General features: G+C 38.9%; 2 protein-coding genes and 1 long non-coding RNA gene across 3 annotated transcripts in view; 2 read left to right on the forward strand and 1 right to left on the reverse strand.

Annotated features, from left to right (window-relative positions):
• The window catches only part of LOC139129330 (uncharacterized), a 19,607-nt gene extending 11,128 nt beyond the window's left edge, over positions 1-8,479 (forward strand). Inside the window, exons 2-7 of the mRNA XM_070694963.1 lie at positions 1-306; positions 579-671; positions 1,057-1,442; positions 1,944-2,199; positions 5,399-5,819; positions 7,606-8,479. The exon at positions 1-306 is cut by the window's left edge and continues 971 nt beyond it. Coding sequence (XP_070551064.1) covers positions 1-306; positions 579-671; positions 1,057-1,442; positions 1,944-2,199; positions 5,399-5,775 — 1,418 coding nt within the window. The 3' untranslated portion in view covers positions 5,776-5,819; positions 7,606-8,479. The remainder of the gene's footprint in view (positions 307-578; positions 672-1,056; positions 1,443-1,943; positions 2,200-5,398; positions 5,820-7,605) is intronic.
• Positions 8,480-9,780: 1,301 nt separating this feature from the next.
• The window catches only part of LOC139130258 (ubiquitin carboxyl-terminal hydrolase 25-like), a 67,080-nt gene continuing 60,440 nt past the window's right edge, over positions 9,781-16,420 (reverse strand). The window contains 1 exon segment of the mRNA XM_070696009.1: positions 9,781-9,876. The gene's annotated coding sequence lies outside the window, so the exon portion shown is untranslated.
• On the forward strand, positions 12,031-13,347 carry LOC139126815 (uncharacterized). Its single transcript, XR_011550809.1, has 2 exons — positions 12,031-12,229; positions 13,128-13,347. It is a non-coding gene; the product is annotated as an uncharacterized lncRNA (long non-coding RNA).

Raw genomic sequence — 16,420 nt, forward strand, 5'->3', positions numbered from 1 at the left:
CTATTATCATTCCCGAGAAATCTCAAAGCCATGAACTGGTCAGGGTTCATATGCCTGAATATGAAGAAAGCGTCGTCGTAGATATGTCAAAATCTGACAAATTGCGGGACCATATCCTTGAATTTCTGTGCAATTATAAAGTTGCACTGAAAAGGGCGAATAGCATCAGAACTGAAATTAAAAGAAAAGTAGCGCCAGAGCTGGAGAATATTAACAACGATTTCGTCAGAGTGGTGAAAGATGACGCTGAGAATCAACTTGGAATCGATTTAAAAGGAAAGAAGCAGTCCACATGGACAAAACAAGGTATTACCCTAATTATAGACAAACACGTATATCGAATAATGTGATACTATAACTTGTCAATTTTCAACATCTTTCAACCGTCACTACTGCCTTACTAATACACTTCGAACGTTTACAAGAAATGTTGATACAAGATGAGGAACTATTGTCAGTGTCGAAGTTTGCATTTTCCCTTGCTTCTATGGAAGGGATGTTTTATGTATGTATTGCCTGATTAATCACTTTAGCATTTATATACTTATCTATTGCTGAATATTTCGTTTGCTTGTTAGTTATCCGACATGTCATCGATAAAATAAAGAAAAAGGGAATGACAGAACCTCAAAAACCATCCAGAAATAGGACATTTCAGGAACGTGATCCAGGTAGGTGAGAGTAATTTCGCCGTTTTGTGGAAAATAACTGTTAATAAGTAATATGAGTGAAGTCCCTGCTCAAACTGAAGATCTAAATATTCACGAACTCTACAACGTGTGGAGCGGTCTCAGTCAGAAAAATGTAACAACTTAGCCGGCTATTGAACCACTCATTTTTAGGAGTGGAGATTTAGCCGAGCGGTTCTCTCTGTGGCCTCTCCGCTAGGAGACTGATGCCGCATGTTGTGGGTTCGAACCCAATTGAAAACTAGCCGTATTGCTTTAGCTTTCATTGGCAAAGAATCGTCACGCAAAGCTCTCATATCGCTTTCACAAATAATCGCCAACTCACCAAATGAAAAAAGCATTCATTTCCTTTGTTTTACCTATACAGGTGACATGAAGGTGAAGGTTAGAGTGATTGAAGTTGTTGCACAGAGAGGAAGAACAGTTGAGGAAGTGGAGAGGGGTTTCTATGAAAGTGATGAGGTCAAAGAGAGAACTGAAGAAATTCGTCACGCACTTGATGGGCAACATGACGAGATGGAAGTGAAGGGCACTGGTCAGGAAAGTATTTCCTTTACAATGTCCTGTCAGTCAATAGATGCACTGGAATTCTTAAGGTCAGAATACGAGAAAGGAAGACTGCAGGACATGATGGAAGATAAATTCCTGTCTGAGAAACTATTGGATAAAATCGGTGCATATCACTTAGAAATTGACGTAACCATTGACTACGACGAGTACTTTTGTGTAGAAAGGAGCTGGTCCAAAAGTATGGTAAATAGACATATAATTCAATATTTTGGTATCTCGGACACTCCATGCACTAATACATGTAAATGACTGTTTTATCGGTCGTTTTACATTCGACGGGTTAAAACATTTGTAACGACTGCATGTTTTTATTCTAACTGACTTAATGGTCTCAGGTTGTTAGCAGTTGCATTACGTTTCTTAGCCTCTGTGTAACCTTGGGCATTATCGTGTCTAGTGCAAGATGCAGAAAAAACTTAAATATCGTACAATTGCTGTGAGCCATGACAACTTTTCGAAAAATAGACTATTCTTAAAGGGATCGACATGTCTGTGGTTCTCTACGTTTTCTTATTATGATACACTGACAACTTTGGCATCTGTCTTGTGTGCGTACATGCGTCAATGATGTGATGTTTATCTCACTAAGCTTGAGTAGTTCATGGTTTACTTAGATAATGTATTCATAGCCTTCATTTTTGTATTTTCTGATTTTTGTTCTGCCAATGTAGGGTTACCTAACAGCAAAAAGATACTGACAACATTCTACGCGGGAAGCAAGACACCACTGAACGTACGTTCAAGAGGGTGAACAGAGCCAGAGCCCTGCTGCAAGAATTTGAAATGGAGGGTACTCAGGTGACTGAAGACCAGATAAACATTCTTGATCAGCTTTTGAAACAAAAGGAGGAAAAGAGACGTACAGACCTCGAACAATCCTTACAAGGATCTGAGGCGCAGGAGTTCGAATTGCAGAAACACACAGAACATATGGTCAAAGGTTTGACGTGCTCTTTAAAATTCTGTACATTTACATATGTAAGAACGCATATATCTGGTATATTTGGTAGTAAATGTACAATTTACTGAATGTGTTTTCATTTTTGTAGCCATATTTATCTGCGACAAAGCATCACAGCACAAATTACTTCAAGTAAAAAGTAATACTATCTGTTAATACATTAGTTCATGACTGCTGCCACAACATATTTTTGTATTTAATCTAAACATTCAATAAATTCATGTACTATAATATTTAAAAAACAATATTTTGTATTTCAATCTATCTGCTTATCATAACTTTTACCTCTTTGCAATGTTATGTAAGTTACTGATCGGCGCATCATATTTAGTTTGCCCGGGCATGGCCAAATTTACAGCAAGATAGATTTGATGCTTCGTGTCAGCCAACCAAAAATTCAAATTTCGGGAAATCTGCGAGTTGCAGTTGAGAAAACTAAAGTTACTTGAAGGGTGCACATGATTCGCCCTGCTATGTGGTTGCCACGAGTTACCACTCGTACAATCCGCTGTCATGAGAGGGCATGTAATACTGCCACCATGCAAAACAATACAGATTACGAATGCACTAATTTGGACACAGATTCTGAATATTTGCAAAGTATAATCTTTATGACGTTAATAATACAAAATTCATACTGATAGATATATCTATAACATAAGCAACTTCAAATTTCATCACGACTTACACAAGTATTACGCACTACTAATCGTCGATTTTCTTGTTGAATGATGCAAATAAAAGGTATACTATGTAATAATAACAGAGCCCCTTACCTGTCAGTGCAAACGCGCCGTACTAGCGGTATTTAGGGACCTTTCAGTTTTTACGGCCTGGGGGGGGGGCAAAATCTTGTCGCCGGTGTTCAAAAAAATAAAGACCCCCCCTGCATTTTTCGCGAAAAAAATGATGACCCCCCCCCTTTGTCAGACGAAAAAATTTGATGCCCCCCCCCCCCCCCCCTGCTGAAAAATAACCAAAACCCATATGTCAAATTTACCCGCACGGTTTGGATTTGAACTCCGGTACGCGGCGCACTTTATTCGTGTAGCAGAGATGAAAGTGCAAAACTTCTCAGCCACATCCATGCAAACGTCTGTTAATTAGGACGACTGTAAGGCAATTTTTAACTTCATTTCCATAGACAACTTATGTCCATGGACATTGTACAAAGTAAACTTTATTTGAGTGGTTCGCCAAAGGCAGCCCTCCGGTTAAGAGGGTCATGGGCCATTACGTAAAGTCAACTTTATTCTAGTGGGCAACCAAAGGTGGCCCGCTGGTAAAAAGAGGGTCGATCATGGCCATTGCACGAAGTAAACTTTACTGACCATGGCCGCTGAAGGCGTCCGGCCGTTAAGGTGGTCATGCGGTATTACAATAAAGTCAATTTTTGTAGTGGGCCGCCGCAGGAGGCCCGCCGGTAAAGAGGGTCGATCATGGCCATTGCATGAAGTAAACCTAATTGGAGTTGGCCGCAAAAGGTGTCTGCCCGTTAAGAGGGTCATGGGTAATACATAAAGTATATATTTATTGTAGTGGGCCGCCGAAGCCGGCCCGCCGGTAAAGAGGGTCGATCATGGCCATGGCATAAAGTGAACTTTATTGTAGGTATTATGTTTTTAAAATGTGGTGACCCCCCCTTTCCTACCAGTGAAAAAGTGATGACCCCCCCCCCCCTTCGTGGATTCCAAAATTATGATGACCCCCCCCTGGATTTTGCCGCCCCCCCGGCCGTAAAAACTGAACGGTCCCTTACAAGAGTGCTGCTGTGTATTCGGGGGCAGTCCTTTCAAGAGCTCTCACGAGCGAAGCTCGTGAAAGGACTGCCGCCAAATACACCGCAGCACTCATGCAAATACCGCTAGTACAGCGCGATTGCACTGACAGGTCATGGGGCTCTGTCATATTACTCCATATACCCTAGACTTGGTTCAAGTCGGTGAATTTAAAAAAAATAAAATCATTTATTATAGTTTATCTTGTGTCTCTCCTATTTCGTACAAACCTATCCGGAATTTGGCAGCTCACGCCAGGTTTTCACAGCGATTGAATGCGTCACGTTTGAGTCTGCGCAGTAGTGAGTTAGTTTCTGCCGGATTCACCGACTTGGACTTCTTGCAAAGTACAGGCGGTGAGACGGACTGTGTACACAGTGACGTAGAGCAAATACAAAATGATTGACAGCCCCCGCCGTTATTCTGGCCAATAAGAAGAACGCATTGCTAATAAACCTCTGCATGCATTAAAAAGTTTGTTGTAATCTCCGTGCAAAGCTAGACATCGAGTACGTTTTATATCTTGGCGAATAATGGCATCATGGATGTAAAAATTCTATTTTTTACATCCATGATGGCATCAAGTTCGTACATCAACCGCGTTTTACTACTGATCGGTCGACCATCGCTAATCATGCGAGATTACCAAAGAAAGCTTGTTGAGTGTTACATCGAGGGAAAAGATGTGTTCGTCTGCGCACCAACCGGCAGCGGGAAATCACTGACATACGAAATCGCCCCACATTGTTTTGATTTCCATCGCTTTGGGCACGTAAGAGAACAGGCTACAACTGTAAGGACGGTGTCTTTTTCCATCCTTGAATAACCGGCGACGATTTTCGCATTTTGAAACATGGGCCCAACAAACAACACAGATATTTTCACGCGTTTTCGGTGATACAACAGAGGTCGTGCTGACTTAATTTGTGGGAATGATCGCACTCGACATTTTGTCAACAACGCCATGTGAGAGTTTTATGCACGTCTCGTTTGGGTCAATTGGTAACTCCTCCCAATGTGTAAAATTTAGTGATGTCATCTTATGAATAATATATGAGTAAAGAAAAACGTCATCTCATGAATAATTTATAGCAACGCAGATCGTGCAAGAAAGCCAAGTCTGTGATTCCGGGTGAAACTCCGCTGTATAGCGTTCACTCCATTCATCGCGTTCACCCAACTCATCGCGTCCACTCACGCGCGCGTTTCACATGAAAGCAGAAATACAAATCATTGCGTTCACTCCACTCAAACATTCACAAATCACAGACTTGAACCAAGTCTACATATACCCTTGTGATCCCATATCTAGTTTTGGTATCTGTGGAAATACACAGGCGGTAACATTGATAATTCTTTCTTTTTTTCGCTGACGATCCCATTGATATTGCTTTTAACAGATCCTGCAATGGATTCTCAACTCAAACGACTACAAGAAGACTCTGCATTAGCACAGATAACTGATGTACATCTACTGTCAGATGAAGAGATAGCAGAGAAGAATGAAAACCTCGAGGCCAAGGTCAGGAAACTTACAATCAGTAGTGGAATGGTACGATCACAAAACAGAGACAGGGGTCGAGGAAGAGAAATATTACGATCAGTGATAGTTGAGGGAGACAGAGTAGAGGAACGTAAATTAAATACTGTTTTCAGTGAGTTCGTAGGTGTGAAGTCCGAGACCCGAGACTTGGTGACCCATCATCCTGAAGTGGTGATGAAAGCTGAGAAGCATCAGCGTTTGCAGACGATATTGTCCGTGAAGCAGAAATCCTGAAGAAACAAAAGAAGTGTACCTGAAAGTGAGACAGGTTGAGAGAGGTTAGTTTAAATTTTCTTCAGTACAAGCTCTGCTATTGGTTCGATTTGAAATGCGCCCACGTGACTCAATCCAACGCGGGGTCTTTAAACCTGAAATGTAAGAGCCGACAAGATGCGCTGAAAAACCTGCTGATTTGTCGACTTTTCATCGGTAAAAATTAAAAAAATGTTTGAGTATGATCGAGGCGGACAAATATGCTTTGACCCTACGTCGAATTTTATCACTTTCGATGCTTGCTAGGTGCAGTTTAGTCGATGAAATAAAGTGTGTGAAAATGAAAAGACACCCCTTGTGTGTAAAGTTAGGCTGTATTGAATTTTGCAGCGCATGTGTATAGTTAGGCTGTATTGAATTTTGCAGCGCATATTTTGTTCTTTTCTGCAAATACTATCAACAACAACAATAAATATAACAACAACAAATTTACTGAGTCCAAATATATTTTCATTTTTCTTCATTTTGTAAAACGTTTTGAATAAGGTCTCAATAAAAACCATGCATAGTGTGTTATTATTGTTAAAATCTGTTGACCAACTTCGATTCAATAGCTGGGCTGAGGTGCTTATCCATACTTATGTATGCTATACACAAACTTGATGCCGCTTATCATGCTTATGTTTTAGGTAAACAGAGGTCATTCATCAACGTTTACTCAAAAATTTAGAGTATGCAGAGGTACAGTCAAAATTCAAAATCAATGCCCCTGTGTGTGGAATATATATATATATATATATATATATATATATATATATATATATATATATATATATATATATATATATATATATTATATATATCTGCATGACCTCCTCTGAACTCTGTTATCTCTCATCACTGCTACATACAATCTATGTTATAAGGAGAACTATTGTGTGCATAGTTTGAAAGGCTTACTCAAGTCACTGTATAAGTGCACAGGACTTCATCTGCAGTCCTAGTCACTACAAAGCGTTAAAATCAATACTTAGGCCCCTGATGTTGCCCCTGATATCTGGCATAACTGAAACATTAGCGGAGATGATTTATCGCTTAGCTGTCAACCGGATATAATTTTTTTGCGAGATGCACACTGCAAGAACAAATGTGAATGCAAATGCAGTTTCAAAGTCGTTCAAAGTCATATAGGCAAAAGAATGTTTCCTTTCTCTCTTCGGGTAGAAGTGGCCACTTGTGATTATTTAATCAAATGGGATCAGAACATGGAAAATACACAATGGCTGTAAAGGGCGCTATCACATTCAGGCACAGGGACAAAAACTACAAATGATTCACTGAGTGACCTACAATCTGAATTATATTCACAGCTCATGTTTAACACACTGCAATACATTTCCATGATAATAGATTGGTGTCAAATTTTCAACACCATGTGATGGATACATCAATGCTATCTATATCCACTTTCACAGGAGAGTTCCTTCATTCTGATACACAATTACCATATTTACACAAGATAGTTTCTGATATTGAAGTAAAAATTAGATTTGATACTAATTAATGCATTCTAATGCATCAGTGATTGGGTGGGCTGAAAACACCAAATATACTTACCTTATGGACTGAAAATCACATTTCCGTCAATAAAATGTAAATAGGTTGCCATGGAAACTAGAGTTACATAACTATGTGAGGAACTTGTTCCTTTAAATGTCCCATGTGTTTGTATAAACAAAAGAAGTTTGCATTCAGTCAAAATTTGTGAGATCAGAAAATGTTTGACTTCATAGAAATTGTAGTTTGCAAATTGACTGTTGACCTTTGTTTACGTTTCTGTTTTCCTACTAGGCTATCCGGTCAAGGACAGTGTTCTGGAAGTGTTTGGGAAAGGATCAATGCCGGGACAATTTGATGAGGCCAAGGGAATATACATCAAGAACAACGGTCAATGGGTTATATGTGATAGATACAATCATAGAGTTCATGTTATTGATCCAATCAAACTCTGCTGTGATCTCATCTTACAATTCCAAGCATTCCCAGAGTCAATTATGCCATGGGATGTCACAGTGGATGAAGACAATGACCAATACTTTATTAGTGACCCTGGGAATCACCAGGTTGTGGTGAGTTCTGGACAAAGCAAGATTTTAAATTGTTTTGGAAGAGAAGAAGACATTGATCCAAGAGGTATCTGCTTGAGTCCTGATGGTTTTATATTCATTAGTGACAGGGAAGGAAAATGTGTGAGAAAATATAAGAAATCTGGTGAACACATTGCAAATACTAAAAGAGGACAAGTCAATAAACCGTATGATATCATTGTGAATAAGAAATATATTTTTGTATCGGATTTTGGCATTGGCAGGAATTGTGTTCATGTTTTCAATCACCAGATGCAAAGTATAAGAGACATTGGCAAGGGACACTTAGAGTATCCAATGGGTTTGTGTTTTGATCACCAACAAGATGGCATATATGTTTGTGATTGGAGATGGAATAGAGTGGTTCACTTCAATTGTGATGGTGAATTTCTCAGCTATAAAGGTCAAGGTCAGTTAGAGAAACCCCGTTACATAGCACTGTGTAAGGATAATCCATACATATTAGTTGTAACACAGTCAGATTGTATTAAACTACTGTACATATAAGCAGACATGACACCACATCATGTCAACTCTGCAGGGATATATCTCTAGTGAAAATCTACAAATTTTCAGACAAATTTTATTTACACAACTCATTGCAACTGGCAGGCTGTAAATGAGTATTTTTCGAAAATAATTTGCAAATTTTGATCGCTATTTTTGGATCAAAATTTCAATTTTCATCTTGGACAGACCGTTTCTTCTCATGTTCACAAAACATTTTTTTATTTAATAGCAAATGTACGGCCAGATTGTAGCTTGTTGCATGGGTTGGTAAAAACGTCCCGAAAGAAATGACGATTTTCACTGAATGTGTGTGCTAAAACGTACCTGATAATTGCCATACCTGTTAGTGTCCTGTTATTTATGGATTTCTGCAATCGGTGATAATTTCCACGCTTTAAATGACCTGTTACGGAGACCAGAGACCGTGCCCGGCCATGCCGACACGCTGCCATTATCTCAAAATTTTAATGAGTTCGACAGTGAGCAGATGGTCGCACGAGGGCGCTATGACCAATCACGCTATCATTGCACAATATTTCATTTTTTGCATGATTTTTGACATGACTATATGACTTTTTTTTCGCATGTATACAATATTTCAAAACAATTTAAATTTTACTCCGCTCTCGCTGGATTAGATTTTGTCGCATTTTCACATTATGTTCTTAGGATACTACATTATGTATACAAAAACAGAAATTTGTTGTGTCTTTTTGAATCAGAGTCATTTTTATCTAGCTTATCCTGATATCAATCACTTTTTTGAATGTCAGTCTTCCAATCCCCCTGCCATTTCCGAATGAGAAGAGACAATGCAAAACAAAATTGTAGTTTTTAAACCTACATATTCTCGTTTTAAATGATATATTACATTTCATACAGTAGTATCAAGTTTTTGACTTATTTTATCATACCAAAACAGGTTTTCTACTGCGAATATGTACCCTCTTTGTCCTTCAAGTAAACTATTGAACTGTAGAGTTTCTGCTTTTTGTAAATTTATAGTATGAGGGGGGTTTTCATGTCATCTTTGATAAATAAAATATATTGCTTTGAATAAAAGTGTGCTGGTTAAAGGGGCAGTTCTCAATCCCTGGTTCTGGCATTATTGGTAGTTAACATTGACTGTTTGTGCGATTTTAGTCCTTTGTTCTCCTTTGAAAGTCATGCACAGTCCGTCAATTTGTTCAGAGGAAAGGCTGATAGAAACCTGTCCCTTTTAGTGCAACGCCACCATAAATTATAATAATTTTGTTGTGGCAGAATTTGAGGGTAAAGGCAATGTTTAATAGGCTGCCCTCATGCTTTACTTACAGAATGAACATGGTCAACCAAAACAAAGGATACAAACAGGATACAAACACGTATATATACTTAAAAAGCCAAAACAATTTTTATTTCAGTTTTAACTTTGACGTGATTCTACTTGATAAGAACAAAGTCAGAAAAAAAAAAAAAAACAAAACTGAAATTCTGAGTGCGATTAACATGCTGCATGCACTCACAATGAACATAATGAATACATTTAGTGTCTATTTACAATAGGAAAAAAACTTTTGGGATATACAAGAAAACAATACATTAAAATAAAAACAAGGTCTTACAGGGTCATCACAGGAGAAAAGTTTCTCAATGGAACAATGATGGAATCTCCTGACAGACCTTGTTTATAGCGACAACATGAAGAAATTTGCTGTAAAATTGGGGAATTTTGAATGAAAACAGCAATGCGTGTGTGATTTTGTCCAAGTCTGAATGTTCTGCAACACAAAACCTCTGCTGTAGCTTTGTTTTTTATCTGTTTTTACTGGAAAGGCAAAAATGTTTTTTTTTCAAAATGACAATTGCAGAAGCAGTGAAGAACTTTAAAATTGCAGCTTCAATTATAAAATAGTCTTTAAAAGCGACGTGCATCCATTGGTAGATAAAGCAAATCTGTCCCTACACCATCATATCACTGATATCTGATGAAAATCGACCGCAACATGGAACATTTAAGACCGCGATTAAAATACACAACCCGGAACATCTAGACCGCAATGCAAATCAAGTGCAACACCGAACGTTGTGGCCGCGATTAAAATGCGTATGTCTGCTATGCATAGCAAAAGTTTCAATTCTCGCGAGCGAGACGTCAAATTTATAGCGAGGGCTCGATTGCGTGTGTCGAAGTTTCAATTCTCGCGAGAGTCATTTATGCATGCTGTACACTAGACTAAATGACGTCAAATCTCTCGCGAGACTTGGCTCGATTGCAAATGCGCACGACGGAAAGAACGCAATGATGCGGAAGTAGATACAGTTTTTTTGCGAATCGCCGACAGAGAAGCGCAGATCAACAAAAGACAAAAAAAACCCACGTTTTTTCTTTATTTTGCCATATATTTTAGACAAAATTCAGTTTCGCCACTGTGGCGAATTAGGATCGATTTTTTTCGCCACTTCGGATTTCAATTCGCATTGGCGAACGTGTAAACTGACTTTGTTTTGTTAGTGGATACCGGGGAGAGATCCCGGTGGTGGCAGTCTCGGAGCAGCCGGGTACGCACGCTCGTTAGAAATTTCGCGGAAAAGGGGTCGAATTTTAGTCGGACATCACGGAGACATCTAGGTCCGTGAAATCGAGAAAAAGGGGTACTTTTTCAGATCACCCTCCGAGAATAGGTCGGGTTCTTCTCCCAAGACGCTTTCTCACTCGAGAGAGTAAAACCTAGCAGCGATCCCCCTAAGCCATGATCCAGAACCGTCCCGGGAGAACCGTACATCACATCGTGAAGGTGATTGCAGCTACGTGCCCACCCCTCAAATCAGTTCGATTAAAATTATTAATATGCTTAGCTGGAATCCGGCGATCTGATTGGCTAGGGCCGGGGTCAAGGAGACCTGCGCGCTGCGCAACATTTTTGAGCTCGCGCAAATTTCGAACGCCAACTTGAGAGCTCGACGCGCCATAATGTCGAACAAGTCTATGGCTTCAGATTGATTTTTATTGTTAAATTTTAGTCTAGTGCAGCTTGACGAACAAACAAATGAAGAGTTTCTGTAAGGAGCGGAGGCTATGTAACAACAACATGAGTTTTCAAAGTTTTTTGAGCGTTTTTTTAAGTAAAATTATTCAAGTTCGATGTCTAATTGCGATATAGATGCGTTGCGTAACCGTATTTTATGAATTCAACTGTGCACGCGCGCGCGTTCTGAAATGCTCTTTTTTAGAGTTTGTATGAGGCTTGGCGCTCCTGAACTCTCTTTCCAACTTCGGCCCTAAATAACGCAATTGCCCACTTGTTTTTAACGTTAGCATATTATAATGAGGTTATAAACGGTGCGCTCGGGTATTTGGTTGCGGATATAAGACCTCTGGGGTGAAAATTAGCATATTTGGGTAAAATAATCACCTCGCTTCGCTCGGTGATTATTTCCCGCCAAATATGCTAATTTTCACCCCAGAGGTCTTATATCCGCAACCAAATACCCTCGCTTGCCGTTTATAACCTCTAAGTATGTTCTGGCTGTTTAGAAATCCAGTGACCGTCCCTGTGATGGTAAACTTTGTTCTTGTGTTCTATGAAGTGATACGCTGTATTATGGGGGGGGGAGATAGCTAATTCAACATCCAACAACAACTTCCTGTATGACTAGCAATATGGCAGTCGATGGTAGAGGTGTTCTTCGCGGGAGATGCAAAACCTGTGCAGAATGCATGGAATTTGTCAGTGAAAATGAAAGTTTGAGATGCGGTTATTGTGGATGTGTACCTGGAGTACACACAGCGATTCCAGAAGTAATTCAAATGTTGGAAAGTGAGTTCTCCGAGTCAAGTAAGTCTTGTCAAAAACTTAGCGAAACTCATAAATTAATAAATGTAGCTTGCTGCGGATCCGTAGCCCTACCACTCTCTTTGCTGGTTGTGTTGGGGACTCCCCAAACACAACCAGCAAAGGGAGTGGTAGGGCTACGGATCCATTGTATTTGATCCGTAGCCCTACCACTCTCTTTGCTGGTTGTGTTGGGGACTCCCCATACACAACTAGCAAAGAGAGTGGTAGGGCTACGGATCCGCAGCAAAAATGTAGCTAGCTGTGCTGTTTGGTACATAGTGGCTGTGATATCGCAGCGGTGCTGTGGCGTCTATCGAATGCGCTCGAGTCAAGGTCTGTGGCGATGACCCTTGACCCGAGCGCGTTCGATAGACGCCACAACACCACTGCGATATCACAGCTTGGTCCATAGCTACTAGCTTACAAGTTGTAAGGCATCGCTGGTCAACTCAAGTCAGCGAATCAACATGATAATGCCTACCGTTATTTCTAGTTGAATCAGTTGTCATTTTATAGATTGTACTAACACTTGCATGAGGTGTTTTGTAGTTGTAGTATTTCTCGTTGGGTTGGTTGTCATTTATTTGTTAGATTATCTGTTCAGGTTATTGTAATAAAAGTTGCATGTGGTGTTTTGTACTAAGAAGTATTTCTAGTTGAATTAACTGTCTTCAGTAGATTGTACCACGGTTTATTTTACTGACATTTACATCGCATGATGTAGTGTTTTGTAGTACATGTTAACAGTTGAGATTGTAGTAGATAGATAGTTACCTGAAAGCAGGAGAGTACTATTTATCTTTGCTGAAATTCTGTGAAAAAAATGGTTGTTGCTGGTGGCAAATTTCCCTTAGCTACAAGTGATTTTTCTACAGAAGGATTTTTTTTGTTTTTGCAGCTACAGATGACGGATGATGTCTAATAACTCAAGAGCCATCAACTAATACAAGATCAAAACGGATCAGAAAAGTGATTGTATATGAGTGTGACTGATGAACATATGGTGAAGACAAAACATTGAACAATCACTGTATTTCAAGTTTTCATTATGTTACTAAGCATACATTGAACAAGGCAGTCTGTTACTGTGCACATCAAACAAAGTCAACCCATGCTAAGCTAGTGTATTATGTGTTCTTTTTTCACCAAGAGTCAGCACACTTTCTTTGAAATTGGTAAATTATGGTATTCAAATGTCTTGGCAAACATTTAGGTAAAATCTCCAGATATCGGAAAAAAGGGGGTGTTTTTCGCAGTGATTTTCTCCCAGATTTTCCCAAAAAAGGGGGTGTTTTTCAGTGAAAAATTCTGGGAAAAGGGGTACATTCAAACTCTGCTAACGAGCGTGGGTTACCCACCCGATCCAGAGACTGCCACCGCCGGGGCAGAGATAAGGCGGCGTGGGACTACTATTCGATGTAAACGAACACCGTTGTGACGTCACAATTGGCCAACCATGACCCCCCGCTCAGGGCGTGACCTGAGTGTCGCACAATGACCTGATAAAAACCGCGCATAGAAATATAAAAAAATTAAAACTCGCGCGTACTTTTAGGTTGCGATTCTGTTGCGAGTGTATATTATTGCCCCCAGGAAGCTATTCAGTCACCCGGTTCAGTCACAAGAACGTGATGATTTCACCAGACTTTTAATATTGAGATAACTTCACGACCAGAACGTTTTTGTGACATTGGAGAATAGGAGTATTTGCCACTGAATATCTAGTCAAACTGCTGAACATACATGTATGTAAATGTAAACAAGGTACTGATAACATAAGTCCATCTGTTCGCAATTAAATATCTCTGTAAGTCTTACCATTGATTTCTTGTCCTAGAAAGCTATACCATCTATCTCTGATGTCTTCAGCAGCACTATTGTCTTCAGCGTACGATTCAAACGATGACGTACACTAATCATTCAGTTGCTGCAGGATAAACAGCACCAAATGAGTCACTTTGACTACATTAGCTCTGATGGTTTACAAAGACAAAATTGATGTGCTATTTATACCAATACACTAATAACACTATTGTGTCCATATGTTGATCTACTGACCTCATCTTAGCTTAATCATACTATTTCAATGGACTGAATATTTTACCAACTTTGCCCACAACTGATATGATCCATACTAGCAAAATGTTGCATGCCAAGATATGTGCTGTTATATTTTGTAATTTTATTCATGTGGAACCTTCAGCGACGAATTCATTTTTGTACAATAATACAAATATTTCATATCCTATTAAGCCCACAGTATTATCTTTATTAAGGTCTACCCAAAACAAAACAAAACAAACAAAAAAGAAACAAAAAGAAAAACAGAAACAAAAAAATCAAATCTCTAACGTGGGATACCTAGTTTTGTCCTCAGTGCAGCGCAAACAAGCTTTTCTCTGAGCTCTTTGAACAAACATAATACAAATAACAACCACTTGAAGGATATTTAATATCACCATGACACATTTGTGCGGATGTACACATGTATCCATGAAACTGGCTACCTAGTATAACATGTTCAACATTTCATTCATAAATTGTTGCCATAGTGACAAAAAATTTGTCTGCGGACACACGTAAACAAGGAGAGATGCTCACAGACACTAAAGCAATATTACCGTAGATTCTTACTAACAGACACTCTCTTCTGTACACTGATATGAGTATGTCGTCTACTGAATAATACTTCTCATCTTGTCTGAGACGTGCATTAAATTTATGAGCATAAACAAAGTAAGGCAGTGCTTCCAGGTAACTGTAAGACACAACTTAAGTATAAATATTGTTGTTGCGGAAAAATGAATTAACATCCTCACTGAAGTCACTGTGATATTTCAGTAACAAAAGTTTCGTGTTACATGTGTGTCATTTTTCTATTGAAATAAGTTCATTTTAAATGATGAAGAAACTGCACGGTCAGCCACTTGAAGTTTTCATACAATAGAGACACAAGACACAGAAGATATGCGTTCATTCCTCTTTGGAAAATGTGCTGTCCTCCTCTGATGTGTGAATTAAAATGCCGATAAGATAAAAGATTATTTTCGGCATATGACACCATGGAGGAATTTATGAGATCGGAGAAAATCTAAATGCAATTTAGTATAATTATTGCAGTTGTTTTGATAGTTTCATCCTCACAAAATTAGAGCTTATGGTTAGACTGAATTACCGATAAAATACGATGGAGAATTTTCATTTATTTTCCATGAAGAGGGTAAAAAAGAAACAGAAATTTGAATTAAGTGTGCGAATTAGGACTTACATTTTGGGAATTCCAAGCATAAAATAAGTAATGATTTTGCTTTCATAAATGACAAATTCTCCCCGTGCACTGCCTATTTCTCCATGTGTTTAGGCGATGAAACCATTGACTCCATCTTCTTCATTGCTGCAATGGCTGTGAATGGTTCGGTACGTGTCATAGTGGTTCAAAGGTGTGGCAGATATGTCTTCGAATTTTAATTTCATTACTGATGTCAATTGCATTCGATAATATAATGAGAGTCATTATCGTAAACGACTAAATCACCCTACTGACGTTACTGACAGTTAAGGTAGTTCGCACCTCGAAAAATGAAAGACTTAAACGTTTGCATAAACTTATCTCAATCAAACTTTCAATCATTAATCGGGTTACTGTGCAATATTCGATATAAAAAAAAACTGATTACCAGATATTTACCAGTATATATACATGAAAACAAAACTGCTGCCATCCCTATATTTAAAATCTCTATGGATGAAATAAAAATCTTGATTCCGTAAACTAAGCCAATAAAAACGTTAATCATGCCGTAATCAGCCAAAGCCACTGACATGACCCTTTTCAGGTTGACAGCATGTGCAGAGAAAAACATGTTATGGAGAGAAGTAATTGAAAATTAGGAAATTTTAATGAGTAATTAAGATGGCCAAAAAACCTTGCTTACAATGCACCACACATAACTTATTGTGATTGACATGTAGGTCCCTGAACTCTTTACGTCTTTATACTAAGACAAGTAATTCGCTTTGACCTGTGACAAATATATCAACTGTTGCTATAATTATGGTATCTTTCGCCGTCAAGCAGAAGTTATAGACATTGCGACAAACTAATAACAATATTGACGTAGTAGTGTCAACATCGCGGCATTCAGGCAATAAACAACTGTTAACTTTGAAGACTTGCATCCAACACCCTGC

This window comes from Ptychodera flava, chromosome 3, assembly GCF_041260155.1.
Source record: "Ptychodera flava strain L36383 chromosome 3, AS_Pfla_20210202, whole genome shotgun sequence".
In the NCBI taxonomy this organism is placed as follows: domain Eukaryota; kingdom Metazoa; phylum Hemichordata; class Enteropneusta; family Ptychoderidae; genus Ptychodera; species Ptychodera flava.